General features: G+C 39.4%; 1 protein-coding gene across 1 annotated transcript in view; it reads right to left on the reverse strand.

Annotated features, from left to right (window-relative positions):
- Window positions 1-3753: 3753 nt before the first annotated feature.
- Window positions 3754-25202, reverse strand: part of fbxw4 (F-box and WD repeat domain containing 4) — a 51247-nt gene continuing 29798 nt past the window's right edge. Inside the window, exons 6-9 of the mRNA XM_052090307.1 lie at window positions 21824-21889; window positions 10678-10818; window positions 7313-7454; window positions 3754-7228 (exon numbers count right to left, since the gene is read on the reverse strand). Coding sequence (XP_051946267.1) covers window positions 7094-7228; window positions 7313-7454; window positions 10678-10818; window positions 21824-21889 — 484 coding nt within the window. The 3' untranslated portion in view covers window positions 3754-7093. The remainder of the gene's footprint in view (window positions 7229-7312; window positions 7455-10677; window positions 10819-21823; window positions 21890-25202) is intronic.

Below are 25202 nucleotides of genomic sequence, written 5' to 3' on the forward strand. Positions count from 1 at the left end.
CACACAGATGAGTGACAGGTCCTGAGCTTCTCCCACAGCAGAGGCTGAGAGGTGGGGAAGCACCACTGGCCTGGGCTACACCTCCACCCCTTTACCCTCTGTCGACCCCTTTATGATTCAAACTGTAATGCCTTTAAAAGTGTGTGACAGATGGATCAGATTCCCCTGCTCAGTGATGAGAGCAGATCAACAAGGCTAAATGACAATGACAATTTGAGATACAGTATGCTGCCTGTACCTCTTGTTTTCCCCCAGCCTTGTAACATATTTTGCATCACATTTAAAGGTGCACTGACTTTGTTATCAATTAGAGATGTAATTGTAAGAATGTGCAATGTGCGAGAAAGGCAACAACAATCATTCATGCGATTATCTAATCAGCCAATCGTGTGGCAGCAGAGCAGTGCATAAAATCATGCTGATACGGGTCAGGCGCTTCAGTTAATGTTCACATGAACCATCAGAATGGGGAAAAATGTGATCTCAGTGATTTGGACCGTGGCATTATTGTTGGTGCCAGATGGGCTGATTTGAGTATTTCTATAACTGCTGATCTCCTGAGATTTTCACACACACAACAGCCTCTAAAACGTACTCAGAATTGTGCCAAAAACATCCAGTGAGCTGTAGTTCTGTCTTGTTGATGAGAGAGGTCAGAGAATGGCCAGACTGATTTGATCTGACAAAGTCTACAGTATCTCAGATAACAACCACCCTGTACAATTGTGGTGAGAAGATTAGCATCTCAGATTGCTATTCTGAGATGTGGATCGGTGCTGTTTTGGTGGCACGAAGGGGACCTACACAATATTAGGCAGGTGGTTTTAATGTTGTGGCTGATCGGTGAATGTAGAATAAAGCAGCTTTTTCTTCTAAGACTGATATTTCCTGAGTATTCATCTCATGTGAGTGAACATCAGTTTAAACATTTTTCAAAAACCCTATTCTACTCTTTACTATCTACTAAGTTTAGAAACAAAGAAACAAACAACAACAAAAAAAACAACTATGTGCACCTTTAAAGCCTTGTTCATACAACATGAATGTCTGTTGCTAATTTATATATTTTTACACTTGATGCATATAAAAAGCCTGAAAGATGGCCTTTTGATCTCTAATTTGAGGCACAGGCTGCCTATAAATATGGAACATAAAATATTGTGCATATAATTAGCAAAGCTATTGCAATGATATTTTATAATTTAGTATTCAGAGGTCACCATGTTGGGCCCTAAATTGATTTTGCCTGTGTGTTAGTGAATCAGAGTAAAATGCACCAGTAGTGTCTTCCCTGTGACCTTTAGATGGCACTATTGGTGTAACTCTGGAATCCTCTGAGACGTCTCTGTGGGTTGAAGCCTATTCAAGAGTGTGTGATTAGCCACTGTGACACTTGATACTTAACCACAAGCTAATGCAGCTTGGGAAAGGCATCATCCTGTAGGAAACAAGGGTCACCTGCGCTGAAAAGGAAGTCCTTGATTCCATTTAAGTCTAGTGAACTTGGCCAAGCAAAACAGGGGCTAACTCTTAACTTCATCTCACATTACTTTTCTAGTCTGGTCCGTAAATAAAGAGAACTGCTGTGGAGAACTTATTGTGCAAGTGAATAATGTGTGAAATTGACGAATTCACCTGAACTTAACTACCATGTGGTTTCAGGTCAAATAGTCATTCTCAAACTAAGAAAAGTACTCCGTTTGCTCACAACCTTGAGAAATGTTAAGGGAGAATGTAAAGAAACAGCATCTCTAAACATTTTCGGTTATCCCTTTGTGCATCTACAAATAATAAAATGTGAGCAGAGGTCAGTGGCTAAATATAGGGTTCCCATCCTTCTAAAAAGGTCTAATGTAACATGACGGATACTGTTTCACCTGCTAAACACTTTGCTCTCCCAGCCAAATAGCCTGGCTTTCCACTATTCTTCCAACATCTGCCACTAGAATCACGGTGTAATTGAGGCTTTAAAAAGGCATGTCAGAAAGCTTACCAGATGCATCATTACAGTCCTCGGCCTGTCTTTTGAAATCTAAATTTACAAAGCGGTCTTCGCTCAGGTCTCTTTCAGTGGTTTACACTCTTTACTGTGAAGTGTGATCACTGTTGATATGCTAGAGCATGTGTCCAGCATGGGAAGAGATGCTGTACAAACAAACAAAACAACTGGAGCCATGAATTAAAACAAATTAGATCATAATGCTTTCAAAAATGTCATCAGCGGTTTCTCGTGAGAGCTCCTTGGCAGCCAGATGTTTCTTCTGAGATCAAAGTTGGAATGTTCACTGATGATGTAAACATATTTGTTGTGTAATACTGGTGGAAAATGTAAACCTTGGTGCACTAAGAGTAATGCAGACCTTTTGTACTCTTACTGAGCTTTAATTGCCAGTATGATTTTACAGTAATATGTGCAGGTGCAAAGCATGCAAAGTGCTTTTAATCCCATGTGTGTGTAATCATTCCCTTTTAATATACCAGCATCTCTGAATCTGTGCTGCATGTACTGGCAAGTGTGAAGATCAGAGAGCACAAAAGACAAAAATAATCACATTATAGCAGACGTGACATTGGCTGGTCTTTGGACAATGTTTGTGTGTGTTCCTTTGTGCGCTGTAGGTCCCAAAAATGTAATCCTCAAATCCCCTTCCCATAAGGCGCCTTCAACCCCTCCTCATGTCCTCTGAACTCTAAAGGTCTTCATTACCTTTGTAAGAAACTGTGAGCAATTCCCCAAGGGCTGTTTGTTAATGACCTTGGCAAAACAGACAGATAGGTAAATAGATAGATAGATAGGGAAATGGATGGATAAGGCAGTCTGATGGGTGGATAGAAGGATGGACGACAGACAGATGGACGGATGATATAGACAGACAGGTAGATAGACAGACAGATAGATGGATGAATGCATAGATAGGTAAATGGATGGATGATAGACAGACAGATACACAGATAGATAGATAGATAAACTCATTGCACAAACCTGTTACCATGTGTACATGACAAATAACATCAAGTCTTGATATAAGAAAACTGAAAAACAGTATTTAAAAAGAGTGTATAAAAAGAAAAAAAAAGAATCAGAAACATTATTTTATTCGGTCAAACTCACATCTAAGAAACCTTCTCATTAATGTAAATCTAATTTAACATGATGGTACATGCGGTTCCAGAAGCCACATCTAGTCTAAAATTCACTGCCTTCTATTTAGGAACATCCACAATGTCATCCTCAATATAACTGAGTGCCCATTGAGCTGCAAACCTATGGATTATTATTTATTAAACTGACCACGTCTTTGAGTCCCAGGAGGCCATATTTCCTGCATGATTGTACAATATCTGCACGGAGGTGTAGGCATTCCTTTTATACCCAATGACAAAATCAGCTAATGGATTGCCCTACATTGCATATGATCTAATTTATTCCACGATTGACCATAAATCACATCAACCCAATAAAAGTCCCACCTTTTAAGAATCGCAATGGGCAGCAAATGTTCCATTGTCTCTAGAGTTGTTAAATGTGTCCTCTGTATTGCTTCAGTAGTATATAAACAAGGTACGGTGAACATATGTTATGTTGGGTGGCTTATATGAGTGATAGGAGGATCTCTATTTGCTCTCCAACATTGTTCAGCACTTGTATGCCATGCATTTAAAGAATTGCATTATAATTCAGGTTAACTTCTAACCCATTTCAAAATAGCAACTCTGAAACCATGAATAAAAAAGTTCCATTAAAACCATGTATTTCACACCCAGACATATGTATTTGTTTATAACATTGATCCCTGAGACAAATAGTTTTTGCCTGCAATTAAAATGGCAACATTTCCAATGTGAAATGTAAATGAATTACAAGCTAATCACAAATGCACCATCTTGTATTTGAAATGTATTCAAAGTTTGACATTTCACACACTATCGACCACCTGTACTCAGACTATAACTCAATATTTCATAAAGATGACAATATATATTAAAATAAAGATAAGCATAAATATAAATACTGCTACTATGACCTGGCAGAAGGTCAAAGGTCATTAAAAAAAAAAACTTTTATAAGGTTTCAAAGCTAATCTGTCAACACAGTCAGATATTTAATCTGTTATGAGTCCAACAAGGCCACAATCATCAATACCTCTGAATATTCAGATTTAGCTAAAATAATTCCTTAGTACATAACCCTTTTTTTTTTCCTCTCACTTCTGCAGCCTATTTTGTCTTTTTTTAATACACACATTTGTTTTTCTTTTACACCCCTGAGTTGTTCAGGATGAATAAAGGATATATTCCTATGAGGTATTACAGAGGAATTCCAAAGGAAGAGAGACCTGCCTGGAGTCAAATCCAAGGGGGCTTTACAACAGAAGGATGAGATATTTGTGTTTGGGATGGAATGGATTAACTGTGTCAGTGCAGGCCATTGCTAGCTGCTTTTGGATGGTCCTGCACTAAGCTATTTCTTTGCTGTAACACAGTGCTTTAAGAAAAAAAGAGAAAGAAGAGGCATGTTGCCATCTTCTTTGGGTCTTTGGTTATTCTGTTCCCCTTCTGCAATTGTCTGCTCTGGCACAGACCAAGCAGCCATCCATAGCCTTTAAGGCCTAACATTTGACCTCAGATTTCTCACTTTACGATGTATATAACATTAGTCGAAAACACTTACAGGGTCAGCAAATGTCTTCCCTGCCTCTTTAGGAACACCAGAGTGCAATTATTAAAACATATGTAACACAAACAATTATGACACTTAAGTCTTTAGCTGCATTCACACATGCAGCGATTTGCAGTGAGAAATTGACTGTGGTTCAATAATTAGTTAGCGACTACTAACAGAAGGCATAGAAGCTCCTGTGATCAGTCTCCTGGAGGGCTGTCAAGATTATGACATTTGTCTGATGATAAATTGTCAAACATATAACTGCGATTATGACAATGAATTGTCTGCTTTAGGGCTAAGACGATTAATTGTCTCTTTAATGGCTTTCAAAATTCATTATAATAAAGTATAAATTGTCATATTTCTTAAGGTGTGCTTCATACACCTCAAGTCATTTTTACATATTTAAATTCAAATATATAATATCAAAATAATTCTAAATACTTAAACACAAAACAGAGCGCTTCACACGCTCTTCTGGACAGGAGCTATTTGATGTTGCGGCCCAGGACGCTTGGACTCGGAGTGAATGACCAGTGAACGCACCATACATGGTATTTATAAAGTACAGCATATTTGCTTAAAATACCCTAACTTGGGCATTTAAATGTGATTGGAATTTGAATGCCCAATAATCGCGGTTGTCTCAAATAACCGGGGTAAGATCAAATAACCGCGAACGGACGGTTATTTAATAATCGCGACAGGCATAGTGTTCAATATGATACTGGAGTCGAGTGCAAAGCAAGTTTACTGTGAGAGATTCCACTGTTCTATATGATTTTTGTCTACCAAAATGCAGGGAAATAATAAAGAAATTATGCATGGAAAACAATTGTGAGTTTGATTCCTGCATTGATAACCTTTGATCTTGTTCATGATATGATGCATTGGTCATTGGTGCATTATATCTATCAGTAGGAATGCCAACTAGCGACCAACAATATAGCCATTCTGCATCCTCCAGTGATTCAAGTAATCGCTGTATGTGTGAACAGGGCACTACTAAGGTGTCATATGGGGCTTTTCCTCTGCACGGTACAACTCAACTCAACTCTGCTTGGTTTTTTAGGGGTTTCCACTGTGGATAGTACCTGGTACCGGACCTTTTTTAGTACCACCTCGGTCGAGGTTCCAAGCGAGCCGAGCTGATACTAAATGTGACGTAAAAATCCTGCAGATCACTGATTGGTCAGGGAGAATATTCACTACCAGCGTCACTGGATTTCCAACACGCAACATCAACCCGCTAGTTTTAAAGTTAGCAACAGTGATAACAGTATAATTTGTTCATGCGACTTTCGAATTGTGAAAAAAGAAATGGCTGTGCGCAAAACCACGCTGTAGTCAATAAATGAGGTGCATCACTCTTTAGCGATGAGCGAAACGAAAAAGACTCTCAGGAAGTGTCTCAGCTGAAAACATTTTCTGCTGATACACTGGCATACAAAAATTCAAAGTGACTACAGAACCATCAAGGAAAAGTGGAAGTGGTTTGACCTAATGGACGCTAACTAAACCGGCGAGCAATGGGAGGGAGAGTGCTCTGGACTAACGTTGATCCACGATGGAGGATGGTATGATTTGTTATATTAACTCTATACTCTGTTTGAAAGCTTCACTTTATTTAGTTGACTAGCTACTGGAAGCTTGCTTCTAAAACAACCTGGCCAATTTAACTGTTACACTTGTGTAAAATCACCATGCAAAAACTGCTTTATGCAACACAATGAGCTAGTAGCTAATAGCTAGCGATCGTGTTATTTTTTTGGTCAGTTTGTGTTGTGTTTAAGATGATGTCACGGCAGTAGAGGCGGCGCAACTATGACGATCAGACTATAATCCCACCCACGTTGAGGTGGCACTAAACTGCAGTGGAAATGCAAACTCAGAAAAGTAAAGTGAGTAGACTTGAGGCGAGTCGAACCGTAACGTGCAGTGGAAAAGTGCCAATAGGATCAATGTAAACAGTAACTGACCAAGAAATTCTGAGCAAGCATAGCCTCAGCTAACTGAGACCAAAGAAAGAAAACAAAAGAAAACAAAACACATTTAATTGACTCATTGTTGGAAAAATATACTTTCAGTTACAATATATCTATTATCATATGAGCTGCGGCTTAGCATATATCCCCTCAGTGGGTGCTGGCAGCTCTAAGCAGTGTTTGTTTTAGACATCTCAGAGGTCGCTGGCAATGTGTTAAGTCCATTAAGACTTGGGCCACAGAAGGTCATGAACCCTGCTCGCTCTCAGGAGCTCTGAGCAAGCCAGGGGAAATGTTCACTAGGCCTTAACTGTATCATTAGCTGCACTGATAATTCAAAAGGCAAGATGGGTACTTCACCATGGGCTTGGAGGACATGTTGAGGATAAAGAATGATATCTGAGCCTAAAAGTATGCATAAACAATGTACATAAAAATATGGTTATTTCCAGGACTGGGACACTGTAGTTCTAAAGTCAAGGGAGTAAAGGACAGAGGCCAGGGCAGCGTACACGTGAGAGGTATTGAAGCACAGACTGTACACTGGGCTGCTAGTGGTGGGTGCCAACTGGAACATCTGTAAAGAAAAATTTAGCAAATATGAATTTAAGAAAGAACAATCCATTTGAAAGGTGCTGAAAACAATGCTTAAGATATATACCTGTAAACAGCGGGTTTGCCGTTTGTCCCAAAGGCGCACTACTCCATAGTATGATGAGCCACTGGCAATCATGTGATTCTTGTCTGTCTTTATACAGTACAGGGCACTGTCATGAGGCTCCTCCCACTCCATCACACACTTCCTGTTAGAAGAGGAAGTACAATGCTCAGTTGAAGCACTCACAAAAAAGTTTAAAGTAAATAAATCAACACAAAAGAAACATTTGGTCACTCTTTGCAGATAATCTTTCCTTCTGGGAAGATCACAAATTCCTTTTGTAACACAGTGCTTTAAGAAAAAAAGAGAAAGAAGAGGCATGTTGCCGCCATCTTTGAGTCTTTGGTTATTCTGTTCCCCTTCTGCAGGTGTCTGCTCTGGCACAGACCAAGCAGCCATCCATAGCCTTTAAGGCCAACATTTGACCTCAGATTTCTCACTTTACGATGTATAACATTAGTCGAAAACCCTTACAGGGTCAGCAAATGTCTTCCCTGCCTCTTTAGGAACACCAGAGTGTAATTATTAAAACATATTTAGGGTTAGGTGAGGGTCTCCCTATATCTTTAATGGCAGTTTGGAGTTTCCGCCCCTATTTGGAGCAATGCCTGCAGCTATATCCTTCTCGGAAGTTAAAAAATAACTTTATGCAAATTAGGTGTGACTTTCAGGAGCGACAACCAATAGGAGTGAAGTGGATGTCAGTGGAGCTCACGTCATCCGTCTCTTTTGAGATAATGGAGTCAAGTTCAACCAAGACAGATGAGAAGTTTCTGTAAGTGATTTTCTATGGGATTTGTGTGTTACTACATACATGGTAAATAAAAAATTATGTGTGGAACAGAAATGGTCAGCAGTCTGAGTGAGTTTGAGGCATACATTGATAGATTGTTCGTCTTATTTATCATATGATGCAATGCGCACTGCTGCAGTTCATATTAAAACACTTTCCCCTGCAGAATGTGCAATTTTAGGGACAAGAAAACTGATTCCTTGTCAAATAGGAATGATATCTTAGTTTTACTGGCAAAATGCCTCCCATTTGATCAGATTTCGAAGAGATATGGCCAGATGTGCAGTCCACCAATAACGATAAAACGATAGCAGTAGGAACACCCACTAGCAACTTCAAAGTACAGAGTTTAACAACATACAGTGATAAAGTCGCTGCATGTATGTACAGTGTTTTAAATGGATTTCCTTTATCCTTAAGGTCATTTTTATGTATAAACAAATCAACACTCGGTTTTTACTTTTGCATTGCACATAAACACCTTTACCAGCGTTCTTACTGACTTATCCAATGAGTGCAAGTGTTGCGCACATGCCTGTTCACATCTCATTTAAACAAAAACATTTCTGAGTGTTGTCTGACTTCTTTAGTAAGCCGATTTTTGGTAGTTATAAGTGTATTTATGTGCATGTAAACAGCTCTCATTAATGTCAAATCCAAATGGGTCTCTAGTGCCATGTGACCAACTACAACATGGCATGTTTGATTACATAGAATTGCGAATGAGATTTGAGAGCTATGGCTGAAGAGAAGATTTTCAGGGAGTAATGGCTTACATATTGGTCTGTTCCTCACACAAAGCTAAAGTATTGCTTGAGAAGACTGGCTTGAGAGTATAGCACAGGAGTCATATGCACTCCTTTTCTGAGGCCTTTTTTTTCCTGTCCTTTTTACAACTTGAGACCATAGGCTTTTGTTTTATGGAAAAGAGAACCGTGAACATTCAGCTAAAAATCTGTTCCTTGGAATAAAAAGGGTGAAATACCCCTTAAAAAAACAATAGTTTATTTAATTTCCTTTTGTGACTATATCTCAAAGCATTAGCATGTACATCACAAAAAATTTACCAACTCAAATGAATATGTCATGAGCCATGCATTGGAGACTTGGAGACATTCTGAAGTTGTCAACTATATTAGACCAGTTTTAAAGCAGAGGGCCAAAGCCACCATGGCTTTGAGCGGCTTAAGGGCAAGTGTCTTATTTACGCTGGAAGGCCACAAGGGTGAAACCTCATCCCTTGTTTACGGAAAGGGGCTCTCTTGTTTTAGAGCAGGCTGTGAAGTATTTGCGCTTGTGCTGAGCCAATAGAGATCAATTCTCCATTAATGGTGTGTTGAATAAATCATGGTGAGGGAGTGTGGCAGACAGCAGGGCAGCAGGAGCATGCGGGAGATGTCTGGATTGCATCTCGCTGTGCCACAGATGTGTACACACACACACACACACACACATCAAGACAAAGTTGACAATAACATCACTTGGTTATTTAATTGAAAACAGAAAGCAAATTGATGCACAAAGATGTAAACACAACCATCATCTTTAAATAAAGAGGAATGGAAGCATAAGCATACGATTTTGCTAATTTTGAGACGGGAGAGGTTTGTGGCAAACCTCCAGTCAGTCATCTCTCATTAATATTTTTTATTTTATTTTTAAATTTTTATTTTTGAAGTAATATGGGTTTGGAAGAACATTGAACCCATAGTGATAATACCCTTGTAATAAGTTTGTTGTAACATTGCACAGAGCCTGTGGGGGTGAGTAATCAAATTCAAATAAATTATTCACAATTAATTAAAAAATTTGTTTCACACACTTACCCATCATCTACAGTTATAAGTGAATTTAAGTGCCCTCTTTTTTACACATGATGATGACTTTCCGATGACTAACCACTTTGAATCAAGACGTACCACATACTGGGCCCTGACTGGTCTTACTGTGAATTATTGATATCTTAAGAGGGGACATTTGCCCCTCCCAAACTCTCCAGGGCCCTCTTTCAATCACCTCTGATTTGTGTTACTTGACTGCCCATGTGCGATTGTGAGGGTGACCCCCTCCCCAAAGCCCTACATAGAGCCCCAGTCCACCCCACAGGCAGCTCGCTGATCCCCAGCACCCGCCCCGTTGTCCTGGAGACACGCTGTGCCACATCAATATGGCCACCAACCAGTGCAGATTTGGGTGGGTGAGAGTCCCACCGCAAGAGTTGCTCTCAGTGAGGGGGGGGTCCTTTTCACTCTCTCAGAGGAACAATTGTCTCCACAGACCCAAGAGTACGCTCAAGTCTGCTTTCTTTTTTATCTAAATGGTACTCTATGCACAGGAGGGCTTATTAGATTAACAGAGAACACTAATCTTCCTCACAGGCACGCCAAGATGTACTGGCTAACTTTATTACTCTTTGCAGACAAGCCCAAATTTGCTGACAGCAAAGGTCAATGCAAATGCTAAGCCTAATTCAACTTGAATCGTAACAGTGCAGAAATGTTTCTATTGGAGGTCTGGTGCAGGTTCCCACTAAGTGGTTTTTCATATGGAGACCTGTTGCCACCCAGCTAGGTACCTGGAGCAGACGCGCAAATCCCAGTAACGGATGAAGGTGTCATATCCACAGGTGAGGAGTTGGAAGGGAGATTCGTAGACAATATCCAACACACCTGCACCTCGGCGGAACTCTGTACCGAGACACGACACCAGGTGACACCTGGGAGAAAGAACAAGAGATAAGAGAAGATGGTTACAGATTATACCTTGTCTTGAAGAAGATTGATACATTAATAAAAACACAGACAGAGACTTAAAAAGCACCTGAGAGAAAATTACGTCTGCTTGCTGGAGGCCAATCGTACCAGAGCACAAGTTGAAAGGTGACTGGACAAGTGAGGTCATCTTTGTCTCACATCTGAGTATCATTTAAATAAAAGTGATTTCATGATAAGAAGACTCTTTAAACAGCTCTTGTTTACTTGTTGAGATTGGAACGTCTCCAGTCTTCACAACTTACTTGAGTCAAGGGAGATCTAATTTCTAACCAAACGCCTTCATTTGCTCGCTTAATCTCTCATTACTTTTAAATCCCACTATAGTCCAATGTTTCCAACGTCCACAGACCACACAAAAGCTAAATTAAATCTTAGGACAAGGAGAAAAAAGTAAGCACCTTTCTGCCTTTGAATGTTCTGGCAAAGCAGATTAGTTTGTCTTTAAGGTACATTCCCAGATATACGTGAGGGAACGAAAGAAGCTGGAAAACTCAGAGGAGTGGAAGAAAGGAGGAAAAAGAAAGAGATAAAGGGTAGAGGGGGGCTGTCTGGGCTAGCACCACGCTCCTATGATCACAGACCGAATGGGCCCGCAGAGCTCTCCACCCCCACCCACTCCGCAGAGGCTAGATTATTGTAAAATCACAATTTCTTTGTTGCTATTTAATTCCCTCCATGACCGTGACTGTGTGCGACTTGTGGACCTTTGATACCTTGTCCCTAGCAACCATTTAGTGGAGCCCAATGGCCATAGCTACCGCCCCCCACGTTTGAGGTCTCCTGTGAACTTGTTCATCGAGGGCAGGCTGGTAATCCCCAGCCTTCGCTCTAGGGGAGACAAGGGGGGTCTCTTTCTTAGACACAGGCTCTTTAAGAGATAGTCCAGCAGAACCAAAGGCCAAGACCCCAGTGGGCCTAAAGACAAACTCTCCTCTAGCCTTTGGGCATCTCCAATAAGCAAGAACCCATAATTTACCCCTTGCTGTTAAAATAACATGGTACCAACAACTTCAACTGATGACAGTGCTAAACAATGAGGACAATCAATTAATTGATGTCAAACATTTGTTTACAAAGTATTGTTTCATGCCAGCAATTTGCATCAAATATTTTTCTTTGTTTAAACTCGGGTCAGGACAGAGCATCCAGCGTCTGTCAGGGCCTCTGCAAATGTCAAAGCGTGAAGTGAGAAAAACAAGCATCGTAAAAGAAGTCCTCACATCTGTGCTCTGATTTTAAAGCCAGTAATAGCACTGTTCCAAGTATAACAGCAAACACCCAGGATTCTTAAATTGTTAGGTCACAGGTTTTATGTGTCCCATGTTTTTTTGTTCTTTTTAGAGAGAACCTGTGAAGATTACAGGATGGAGGATAACCATATAATCTTTTAAATTACTGCATCTGCATGGCAGGCGACCTTGTTCTTTCACGGCCGGCCCAGCGTCTGATCTTACAGCGGTGTGGCTGTTTGTGAACCTGTGGGGAGACTGTCCCTTCTCTAAACATTGTCTGATCATGGCAAACGGTGCAAATCAGGTTAAACGAGAGCTTTTGATTAAGTAATAAAAGGTTAGAAGGCTGCTAAGGAGAAACTGATCTTCGATTTAAACTCAGAGTACAAGAGTGATTTACCAGATGATGACACATGTTTTACTAAGGTCAGAGTGTGAAATAGACATATTAATTAAGACATGAGAGCGAGTCAACGTTCCTACTTTGGACCGTCCCAGTGGAGTAATACATATAGAGTGCCTTTGCCAGCAGCACTCACAATGCACACTCTTTCTGTCTCGAATGCACATTTACACCAAACAGCAGCCAAAGAAAAGTGGTTTGCCTTCTCCTCCTTTAAGCAACCAAAACTAGAAATTACATAACAATGAGTGTGTCCCTTTGCTGCTTTTTTTCACAGCTCTTGCTGAAGGAGATACAGGTGAAACTCGAAAAATTAGAATATCTTGCAAAAGTTCATTAATTTCAGTAATTCAACTTAAAAGGTGAAACTAATATATTATATAGACTTATTACAAGCAAAGTAAGATATTTCAAGCCTTTATTTGATATAATTTTGATGATTATGGCTTACAGCTTATGAAAACCCCAAATTCAGAATCTCAGAAAATTAGAATATTGTGAAAAGGTTCAGTATTGTAGGCTCAAAGTGGCACACTCTAATCAGCTAAACACCTGCAAAGGGTTCCTGAGCCTTTAAATGGTCTCTCAGTCTGGTTCAGTTGAATTCACAATTATGGGGAAGACTGCTGACCTGACAGCTGTGCAGAAAACCATCATTGACACCCTCCACAAGGAGGGAAAGCCTCAAAAGGTAATTGCAAAAGAAGTTGGATGTTCTCAAAGTGCTGTATCAAAGCACATTAATAGAAAGTTAAGTGGAAGGGAAAAGTGTGGAAAAAAAAGGTGCACAAGCAGCAGGGATGACCGTAGCCTGGAGAGGATTGTCAGGAAAAGGCCATTCAAATGTGTGGGGAGCTTCACAAGGAGTGGACTGAGGCTGGAGTTACTGCATCAAGAGCCACCACACACAGACGGGTCCTGGACATGGGCTTCAAATGTCAAACGTCTTACCTGGGCTAAAGAAAAAAGAACTGGTCTGTTGCTCAGTGGTCCAAAGTCCTCTTTTCTGATGAGAGCAAATTTTGCATCTCATTTGGAAACCAAGGTCCCAGAGTCTGGAGGAAGAATGGAGAGGCACACAATCCAAGATGCTTGAAGTCCAGAGTGAAGTTTCCACAGTCTGTGTTGGTTTGGGGAGCCATGTCATCGGCTGGTGTTGGTCCACTGTGCTTAATTAAGTCCAGAGTCAACGCAGCCGCTCTACCGGGACATTTTAGAGCACTTCATGCTTCCTTCAGCAGACAAGCTTTATGGAGATGCTGACTTCATTTTCCAGCAGGACTTGGCACCTGCCCACACTGCCAAAAGTACCAAAACCTGGTTCAATGACCATGGTATTACTGTGCTTGATTGGCCAGCAAACTCGCTTGACCTGAACCCCATAGAGAATCTATGGGGCATTGCCAAGAGAAAGATGAGAGACATGAGACCAAACAATGCAGAAGAGCTGAAGGCCGCTATTGAAGCATCTTGGTCTTCCATAACACCTCAGCAGTGCCACAGGCTGATAGCATCCATGCCACGCCGCATTGAGGCAGTAATTAATGCAAAAGGGGCCCAAACCAAGTACTGAGTACATATGCATGATTATACTTTTCAGAGGGCCGACATTTCTGTATTTAAAATCCTTTTTTTATTGATTTCATGTAATATTCTAATTTTCTGAGATTCTGAATTTGGGGTTTTCATAAGCTGTAAGCCATAATCATCAAAATTATATCAAATAAAGGCTTGAAATATCTTACTTTGCTTGTAATGAGTCTATATAATATATTAGTTTCACCTTTTAAGTTGAATTACTGAAATTAATGAACTTTTGCACGATATTCTAATTTTTCGAGTTTCACCTGTATCTAATGTTCAGACATGTGGAAGCTGAGATATTTGCAATCTGCTAAAATGATGACATGAACAGTGTAGCCACCACATATAGACAGACAAACTTGAGGGAAAATGCTTTATTTTCTACATCCTTTTAAAGCACTCCTCAAAGGGCAACTGACAGAATCCTCTTTGACCCCTGTATATGTTTAAGCACAAGCAAAAAACACACAATATCACGGCTGTTCTTGTGTGCTTCACATATCTGCAGAATTATTATGCCCTTTCTAGAGTGGTTTTAAGGAAAAGTCTATAAATGTTTAATATATAATAACATTTATAAATGTTTGAATATATTAAACAGAGCTAGTATTACACTCTTATTGTAACAAAAAGTACAACTAATTTAGCCAAAGTATTCATTAAATAAAGAAGTGATGGGGGATTTGATCAGTCTGTCTATATAGTTACATTAAGTTTTAACTGCCTGCTTCTCAATAGACCACCAACTAGTTCTTAACGTCTTTTCACTTTAGTGAAAAACTTCCACACTTTTCCAACAGCCCCATAAGACAGTAGCAAATAAATGTCTTTCCTTGTCTATGTTCTGATAATGTTCAGGAGTTTTTAAATCCCTACTCTGCACTATAAAGAATGGCATGTGTTCGTAATTAGTTGTGAGTTATGGTCCCAGGGTTATCAAGAAAAATGGTGGGGCTGGCCTCCCTAACAGTACTTCGTCTCTGTTTGAACATTTGGGCCACACACACACACACTTTATGAAAGGGAACTTTAATGAATTGATAGATTTTGAAAAAGGGCAATACTGAAGACATTTCTCTGGGTGTTAGATCTACAGGAAAAGGTCAGTTTGAGCTAACGCTCTTGTAAGGTAAAGTGTAGAGAGTAAACTGGCACAGGGAAGCTATGGGAAACAGCCAGTGCCTTGAAAGGAAGAGACAGGTACAAAATGAAACTTGCTGAGGTTTTCATGACCAAAAACAAACCGAAATTGCATTGCGCCATATGCATGTCAAACAATTTAGACCACAGTCAAAATAACCACAAGGAAAAGAGGAAATTATTTTAAAATATTGATACGGACCAGGACAATGGAGACTTTGAAATGTCACACGCGTTCTCTTAAAAACAATGAGATAGCAATTTGTATAACACAGCTCTTGGTAGGATCCAGGCATTTAACCTTTTCTTTGAGAGAAAAAATTTGAAGAATTTCAGGGCAATTGTGTGATTCTTTGATGGCAAAAGCCTCATGAAAAGTTAGGGGTCCTTTACAAGCACCACTTGTGTGTCCCTGACTGGGTGATCATAGGCTTTTCACCTTAAAGAGGAGAAAGGCTTTAACGAAAGAACTGAATTGCCATGTCCAGTGCAACTGAACCATTGTGCAATTAGAAATGTTTCTGATTTCTGTATAATGAAGGTTAAAGTTGACACAGACAAAATTACTAACAGCGTTCCCAGACCCATTGATCTAAACAATTCAATGCATTTTCTTTTTTAGGATTTTTAAAAATCCTTTTACATAGAGCAATTTCTAGCCAACAAAACATTTTAAAGCGGAGCATAACTAGACAAATGTACAGTCACTACGGCAACTTCCAAGACATTTCCATGAATTAAGATTTGTTTTATTTAAATGACCCGGAAATCACAATTTGAAAATGACTGGAACTTCCAGGTATTCCATGAGCAAAGGACCCCTGATACTTTCTCTCTGGCATAAATTATTTATACCCAGTTAGTGCTAGATGGGCTGGTTTGAGTATTTCTGTAACTGCTGATATCCTGGGAATTACACGCACAACAGTCTCTAGAATTTACTCAGAATATTGTCAAAAACAAAAAACATCCAGTGAGCGTCAGTTCTGTGGGCAGAAATGACCTGTTGATGAGAGAGGTCAACAGAGAATGGCCAGACTGGTTTGAACCTACAAAGTCTACAGTAACTCAGATAACCGCTCTGTACAATTGAGGTGAGAAGAATAGAATCTCAGAATGCTATTCTAAGATGTGGGTCTGCACGAGGTGAACATACACAATATTAGGCAGGTGGTTTTAATGTTGTGGCTGATTGGTGTATACCCATTTCCATAAAACAATAAACATTAGTCTGTACCCAGTGTGCTGGTTTAGTGTCTGGGGATGGTAGATTGTGTTTTGAGTATTTTGAGCATGATCATTGTAAAGAATGTTTTTTTTTCAAGCACTTCACTTAAAAGACAGATCAGAAGAAAATTTGCTTTAATGGGTTGACTAACAGTCGAGAAATCTTTATATCCCTCATACACAAACTCTTTCGTTCCCTCATAGTGCTGTAATTAGTTCACTAAGCAGCTAGTCAGCTGGTACTTTGAGACATGAGGGTTCGACTGATCTCGGTCTGTACATGCTTTTCTATTATTTTGCCACCCAGTCAAAATGTGCGACTCAAAATAAGCCCTGATCTTTCAAATCCATGTTAAGAAAATAAATGTAAGGGGATCTCATCAGTATTTGCAAAGAACATGGAAGTCCACAGCTAAACAAAAATCATGAAATCAGAACACCTATTAAGATCATAGGTGCTTCTACTATCCTCTAAAAAACTATTTAAAAAACAACTTACGTCAAGATGAAAATGGTGTACATGAAATATAATCTCAAATAGTATATGAAATAACTGAGCTCAAAAATACATTTTATGGCATCAATGTTTTTGTTGTTGTGAAGAATCGCTCTGAAAAGCTCCATTCTATAAAAGCAAAACACAGTAACTACTGTATCTCAACACTGCGTTTTGCTTTGGAATGGCTCTAATGAGTAGTCATTTTCAGAAAATCTCTCAAATTGCTTGCGATGTTCCTCATTTATGTCGCTTTTGCACAAGTGTCTGCTGCTAAGTGAATAAATGGAATGTAAAAATACTATAAAATGTTAATTCTACAAATATAAAATAACATACAAATTATAGAGTCTAGTTATTCCCTCTAGTAGTACAGTGACTTTTTTATTATTATTCTGAAGCATTTCTGTGCTAAACATCAAACTGGGCAGTATTTGGCTGTCTATCATTACCAATCTCGATTCAGAAAGATACAAATGTTTATTCAGATTTTTCCTAAGAACGGGGTAAATGTAACCACTCAAATGTGCCTCATGTTCTTGCTGGTTATCTTAGGGTTATGCTGGTGGCCTGTATGGGAAATGTTATAAAAGCGACATAGGAACACACACAGATATACACATACACTCAGCCCCCATTCCTGTCAGCGCCCAAACCCCTCCACTCATCAGTCGGTTTCTCTCCCTCCTGTGACTGGTGGCATTGTGCTCCTCACACAAGGTGCACCTGATTACTAGACGGGAACACATTGTGGCAGGATACAACTGACCCTAGTGCAGCCACACAAAGACAGGAGGAAAGAGAACACGACAAGCTCCAGCACAGGTCACTGTGCACCTGAGACCGGATCTGTGTTTTCACACACTTAAAAATCAGATAATGCCTTCAGAGATAAAATGCATCTATTTTGCACATCCAAACAATCACATAATGTGTATGATACGAATCAACAGAAGGCTCTTTACAAGGTAGTAAAACATAAAAGGAGTGGTTTACCCCAAAATAAAAATTCTATCATAATTTACCTACCCTCATGTAGTTCCCAATCTGCATGAATTTGTTTCTTACATGCAAGATAAAATATATTTTTTTAAAGAACAGCTAACTGGTGGGGAAGATTATCAGTTAATAACGACTTTTTATGGATATATCTGTCTGTTCCTCACATATAGTTATTGCAATGCTTCAGAAGACTTGGAATAGAGTGCACAAGTAGTATGAGCTACTTCTATGATTTTTCTTTTTTGCTTTAGTGTCCTTTTTGTAGCTTAAAAGCTCCAGTCCCCATTCATTGTATTCACATGGAAATGAGCAACCAGTACATTCTTAAAAAAAGTTTCTTCTTTTGTGTTATAAGCAAAAAAGTCATACAGGATCTACATCAAAAACAATGACAGAATTCTTTTTTGGAGTGAACTATCCTTTTAAATCAAAACTGGCAAGAATTTGCAGAGAGTGATACGTTTTTTGGAAACTAAACTGTTAAAATTCTATATATACACACTCACTGGCCACTTTATTAGGTACTGCTGTACATCCATTACTCATGCGATTATCTAATCAGCCAATCGTGTGGCAGCGTTGCAATGCATAAAATCATTCAGATGCGGGTCAGGAGCTTCAGTTAATGTTCACTTCAACCATCAGAATAGGTAAAAATGTGATCTCAGTTATTAGCCTGTGGCATGATTGTTGGTGCCAGACGGGCTGGTTTGAGTATTTCTAAACAGCTGATCTCCTGGGATTTTCACACACAACAGTCTCTAGATTGTAAAGAGAATGGTGCGAAAAACTAAAAACATCCAGTGAGTGGCAGTTCTGTGGGCAAAAACGGCTTGTTAATGACAGAGGAGAATGGCCAGACAGGTCCAAGCTGACAGGAAGGTGAGTAACCCAAATAATCAAGTGTTACAACAGTGCTATGCAAAAAGGCATTTCAGAATGTACAACCGTCAAACATTGAGGATGGGCTACAGCAGCAAAAGACCCCTCTGGGTACCACTACTGTCAGCAGAACAGGAAACTGAGGCTGCAGTGGGCACAGGCTCACCAAAACTGGACAGTAGATGATTGACATCGCCTGATCTGACGAATCTGGATTTCTACTGAGGTACACAAATGGTAGGCCTTCTGCAGCCTCAGTTTTCTGTTCTTGGCTGACAGAATTGGAACCCAAGATGGTCTTATGCTGTTTTAGCCCCTCTGCCTCAAGGTTCGTGATTCCATGATGCTATTCTGCTCACTATAATTGTACAGAGTGGTTATCGGAGTTACCGTAGCCTTTCTGTCAGCTCAAACCAGTCTGGCCATTCACCTCACTCATCTTTCCATCCACAGAACTGCCACTCACTGGATGTTTTTTTATTTGGCACAATTCTGAGTAAATTCTAGAGACTGTTGTGTGTGAAAATCCCAGGAGATCAGCAGTTACAGAAATACTCAAACCAGCTCATCTGGCACCAACAATCATGCCATGGTGCAAATCACTGAGATAAAAATTTTCCCCATTCTGATGGTTGATGTGAACATTAACTGAAGCTCCTGATCCATATCTGCATAGTTTTATACATTGCACCCACACGATTTGCTGATTAGATAATTGCATGGGTGATTGTTAGTGCCAGATGGGCTAGTTTCAGTATTTCTGTAACTGTTGATCTCCTGAGATTTTCACAAACAACAGGCAAGAAGAATAGTATCTCAGAATGCTATTCTGAGATGCTGGTTAGCGCTGTTTTGGTGGCACGAGGGGGACCTACTAATATTAGGCAGGTGGTTTTAATGTTGTGGCTGATTGGTGTGTGTGTGTGTATGTGTATATATATATATATATATATATATATACACACACACATCATCCGGAAAATTGCCCTGTGTGTTACATCAAAGCAACAATCAAAGTTTCAAAAGCAAACAGATTTAATGGTGTGTTGGCTGTTCACTGACTGTCACACCTCTGTGTAACCTTAATTGGTTGCTAGTTTAACAGGGTTGTAGTGAGTCTGACTTGGTGATTCAATGGCCTGTTTACCTGTGCATGCATCTGCATTCTGATAGCTACCCAGCCACGTATCCATCAATCTGACACTGGCTATCCACGCCTCACAGATAAAAAAAACATCAGGCACATTGTGGGTCACATAAATCTTGACTCAACTTTTGTGTTCCGGAGTTCTAGAATATGTGATTCCCAGGGAAATCTGTGTGGAATCGGCTTGACTACTTCCCTGCAATTTTTCCTCATCTCAAATTTCCTTGTCATTTCATGCCGGAACTCACGTTGTCCCCCTCCCTCTCTTTAACTTTCCCTCGCCTGACAACTTGCAAGCAAGCTGAATTGAGCAGGTAAAGCTGTGGAATTACAGAAACCAGTCAGGTTGTATCAGGTTTAAGCCTGGTCTTTCATGACAGGAATTTTTAAGTCAGCTTTGAACTTCCCAAAGAGAAAAGACTGTGAGCTGAGGGGATAATGGTGCAGCAACTATCATCATGATAAGGTTCTACTGTCACTTTGTGTGCAATTTATTACATTGACAAATAGTAACAGATCTGGGTTCACATGTCATGGTTTAAAATCATATAGCATCAAACTGAATGCTGCTAAAAAGCATTTGCATTAAATTATAAAACCCATTTAAAATGTAATGGTTAACCTTTTTGTATTATTTCTCCCCACAGCCCTATTGGGTTACCCCTTCATTTAAATTCAACCTGTATGAAATGCAATCAAACCTGCATACCTTTTAACTCATAATATATTGGCTACACATACAGAATTTGCTGTTATTTGTTCTTATTTGACTTTAAAATTGTAATTTCTGTTTTAAAGGATTACAAAAGCAAAATCAAAATCTTTCCAAGTACCCCCTGGAACCTGCTTAAAGGTATAGTTCTCTCATCATTTACTCACCCTCATGATATCCCTGGTGTGTATGACTTTTTTCTTCAGTAGAACGCATTTGAAGAAAAATATCTCAGCTCAGTAGGCCCTTGAAATGTATGTGGATGGTGATCAGATCTTTGAAGCTCCAAAAATCACAGACAGCATAAACGTCAACAATATGACTCCAGTGGTTAATGTTTTCTAAAGCAATGTGATCGCATTTGGTGCAAAAAATATCAATGTTTAAGTACTTTTTAACTACAAATCAAATCATCGCTTCCGGTCAGCAGCAGTATACGTGTTCATGTCACAAGAGGGCGGTGTTCACGTGGTCTCTCGTGTGATGTATTCACGTTGGCATATTACGGACATAATCTCAAACACTATTGTGAGTAAAGAATCAGATACAAATAAAGATCTAATCCAAAACCAACAAAGCTTCTGTATAGTGCTCCTCTTGCTTAGTTGTAAACCGCTCTACTCTTGCTGGTTTGCCACACCTGCGTCAGTTCTCACATGAACATGCCAATTCGATTACGTCACACGTACATACCGCTACTGACAGGAAGTACGATTCATAGTTCAAAAGTACTAAATATTGATCTTTTTTGCACCAAAAGCGATCATATTGCTTTAGAAGATATTAACCGCTGGAGACGTATGGATGATGTTTATGTTGACTGTCTGTTCTTTTTGGAGATTCAAAAGCTCCTGATCACCAGCCACTTGCATTTTTAGGACCTACTGAGTTGAGATTTTTTTCTATTCTTCTTCAAATGTGTTCTGATAAAGAAAGTAAAATGCATCTGGGATGGCATGAGGGTGAGTAAATGATGAGAGAATAAAAATGTTTGGGTAAACTAAACCTTCCCTTGGGGGGAATTACTGGGAGTAGCAAACACTATAACATACATCAGCTGTATATAATCACATACAATAAAATTTGAAAAAAACAGAATTAAGATTATATAAAGAAAGGTACCTTTCTATATCCCAGATTCGAAGAGGAGCGAAATTCTCACAGCAGGCTGTTCCGGTCACAAAGTTGCTGCAAAAAGAAAAAAAGAAAAAACTGTTTTAGAACAGATACAAGTTTGGTTATTTACAATAGCAACACTTCATATTGATAATTATCACCATCATTATAACGATTATTAATTTTTTTAATGTAATTATTTATAATAAAAAAAAACCTGGTTTAAAAATCAATATTTTAGAGTCTTCCGTCCAATGTCAAAACATTTTCTCAAATATTTTGTTCTTCCAGTATTTAATGCTTGAAGCATTAAAGTGATGTAACAGTTGAGTAATATTTTGGCTCCCAGAGAGAATACACAAAGCACATTAAAAACAAATATAAAGAAAATTGTGTAGCGAGGTGTAAAGTGTGGCTGAAGGATATGTTGAGAGAGCGTATATTTGTTCACAGATGAGTTTTCATTTATGAGACAACTAGGGAAAAAATGAAAGAAACAAAAACACTCTGATACCCCTTTTAGTTGGGTGACAGGTTGAAATTAGTTGAGCAGGTACGGGTGGGTGGCTGTTAGGTGGGTGTGTGACTGCAATAGTTTTGACCTGTGTGATTGTCAGGGATTAGAGCCCTCCTGGACAGCTGGGATTGGCGGGCGAGGCACTACAGCTCTGCTGCTCCTTGCATTGTGTTCAGTGGTGAGCTGAACAATAGAGCCCTTACACTAGTGAACACACAGGAATGTGCCTGTTTTAGCACTCAGGTATTCCTACAATGTCCTGCTGTGATGGTTTCTTTCATTGACAGAATGGTTTCCTTGTCTCTGTGCCAACTATGTAAAATGTGTGTGGTGACAGTATATAGTGAATGCTTACTATTATAAAACAGATGGTTCTGACTCTAAATTCGAATTGTATCAGTAGTGTTTGTATCCATTGTAAAATAAAAATACTATAAAAGTCACACTTGTGACCGCACATTCTTATTATAAAATGGATTGTTCCGATTTTCCATTCTGATTGGAGGATCCCAACTTGAAGCCATTGTAAAATCACTATAATCAAACACTTGGGCACACATTCTCTATTAATGCGTCAAGTTGCTAGGTGGCTTTGTACTTGCAAATAGTATAAGTTAAGATAATAAAGTATATTACTTGGCAAAATAACATTTATTGACCGTTTTCACAGACTGTGATGATGCACTTCAGCCTTATGAAGAAGCATAAATCTAGCAAACTTTATTGAATTTTTCTTGAGTAAATATATAACATTATTCTTTGTGATACATTACCCTGGCATTCATAAAAAAAAAAGTGTCAACATAGATGTGATGGAGTTTGAAATACAGCTGCTGAGGGAGTGACAGCTTATTTGGCATCTTTCTCTCTTCTGATTGTCGTAATTAATCTCTCTCTCTCAGTTTTTTTCTCTTTTGTAAAGTCTTGGAAATGTAATAGTGGAGTTTATCTTTTGCTTTTGGAGCAAATTGGAATGCAAAAAATTATAATCGATGTGGTCCCCTATCAACACTGTAGAAGTTTGCCCTTGTAGTTTACTTTCACGATCACAATTTGGAAAGGTTAAAAAAGGGTCCATTCTAATAATTATTAACAAATAATTTTTTTCTATTGAACATTGTTTTTTTTAAATTATTATTATAGTGCTGTTGACACTATTTTACAATAGCAATAAGCCACTTGAGTCTATGTGTAAGTAATTTTACCTCAAATAAAGGGGTTTAAAGCACTCTGCTTTGCGTCTTTTCTAAGAGCACCCTTTCCCAATTGTGAAATCACTGTGACACACAGTCTCTTATGGCTTATTGGTTTAAACCTACCAAGCAAAAGACACATAAAAACACACAAAACAAAACAAATCACAGCTATTGACAGACTATCTCCCTCTCTGCATCTCTCGCTCTCACATACTTTAATACCTCCAGAGAAAAACCCAGAGAAAGAGCAGGGGGCTCTTTGCCCTCCCACTAACATCAACCAAAGAAATGGGCTTTACAATGGAATACCAGTGTGGCCTCAAATTAACAACCAGCCTGTGTGGATAAGCTCTGTAGCGCCTGGTGTCCAACTCCAAACCCCCAGCACAAAAACAGAGAGGGACAGTGACCCCTCATCTTTCTCACTCTCTCACACACAAACACCCACACAAGTGAGCAGAGACAGTTAGACTTGAATTTAGAGGTGTTTATCACTCACAGGTGATTTCAGAGCAGGAATTACATATTGCATGAAAAGAAAAGTTAATGATCTTAAATGTAAATTAAACAAATAATGCCACACATTTTAAAGGTGCACTCAGTAACACTGGTGTTTATGCTTGCTCACACCTATTGGTGAATATGTAGCATCGAGCAAAAACAGAATTTCTCAGTTAACAATGGCATTGCAAAAATGTGTTTATTTCGATGAGTGAAAACGTACAGTAAATGGCATTATTGAGATAAAGCGAGTAGTATTCGACAAGTCATATGATCTCAACATGGCATATGTAAAATAAAGCAGCTTTTTTCTAAAACAGATATGAAGCCATTTTTGGTGTGAATGCTTGCAGACAGAGGGGAAAAAACAAAGACAGAGAGAGAGAAAAAGAGAGAGAATGCTAGTAAAGTTGAGGGACCAGGTGTTCTCATTTGTGATGGTTTCAGTTGGTTTGTTCACTGAGGGACCAAGCATATTGGCAAAGACAGCCATGGCAGCTGTCAACCCAGTTAGCGGTGGCCCATCAACCATATTCAGCTCGCCTGGCCAGTGCTGGCATTTTAATTACTGTTGGGTAAACTCATTTGCCCCAATGAAGGCCATGCGCCCTAATAGAATATGCAGGCTCCCTAACCTTTGAACACGTGTGACACAAGATACAATAGGGGCAAGGCCAAAGCTCTCTCTTCCCAGCCCTTATTACTCTCTATTACTTCAATTTCTTATCCCTCACTGATTCCGATTGTGAAAAAACACAAGGGAGGGAGGGAGCGAAAAATAGAACACAATATTAAATACATTTTTGTCTCCCAGACAAGTTCTGATTGATCTGAAAGGGATTCCTAGTGATATTATAGCTGTAAAAGGTCAAAGCCTCTCTCTCGCCTAATGTGGCCCCACCTTCCCTCGACCTTACACCCCCCTCTAAAACGAAGACCATGCACACAATCTCCCTCCAAACCCCCTGCCCCACGCTACCCACCCCGGACCCCAACTCATCTGCCCCAAAAAACCCAGCACGCCTCAGGATCATTAGAACATGTCAGGGGTTTACTGCCAACACAACCATTTTGGTAACCTAATCAGCTGACATCATTATTCGAGGAACTGTGCATCATGAAATTAGTGCCGGGGTCACACAAACTTTAATTCAGCCCCTGCTGGGAGAGG

The sequence above is a fragment of the Xyrauchen texanus genome, chromosome 24, assembly GCF_025860055.1.
Source record: "Xyrauchen texanus isolate HMW12.3.18 chromosome 24, RBS_HiC_50CHRs, whole genome shotgun sequence".
Lineage (NCBI taxonomy): Eukaryota > Metazoa > Chordata > Actinopteri > Cypriniformes > Catostomidae > Xyrauchen > Xyrauchen texanus.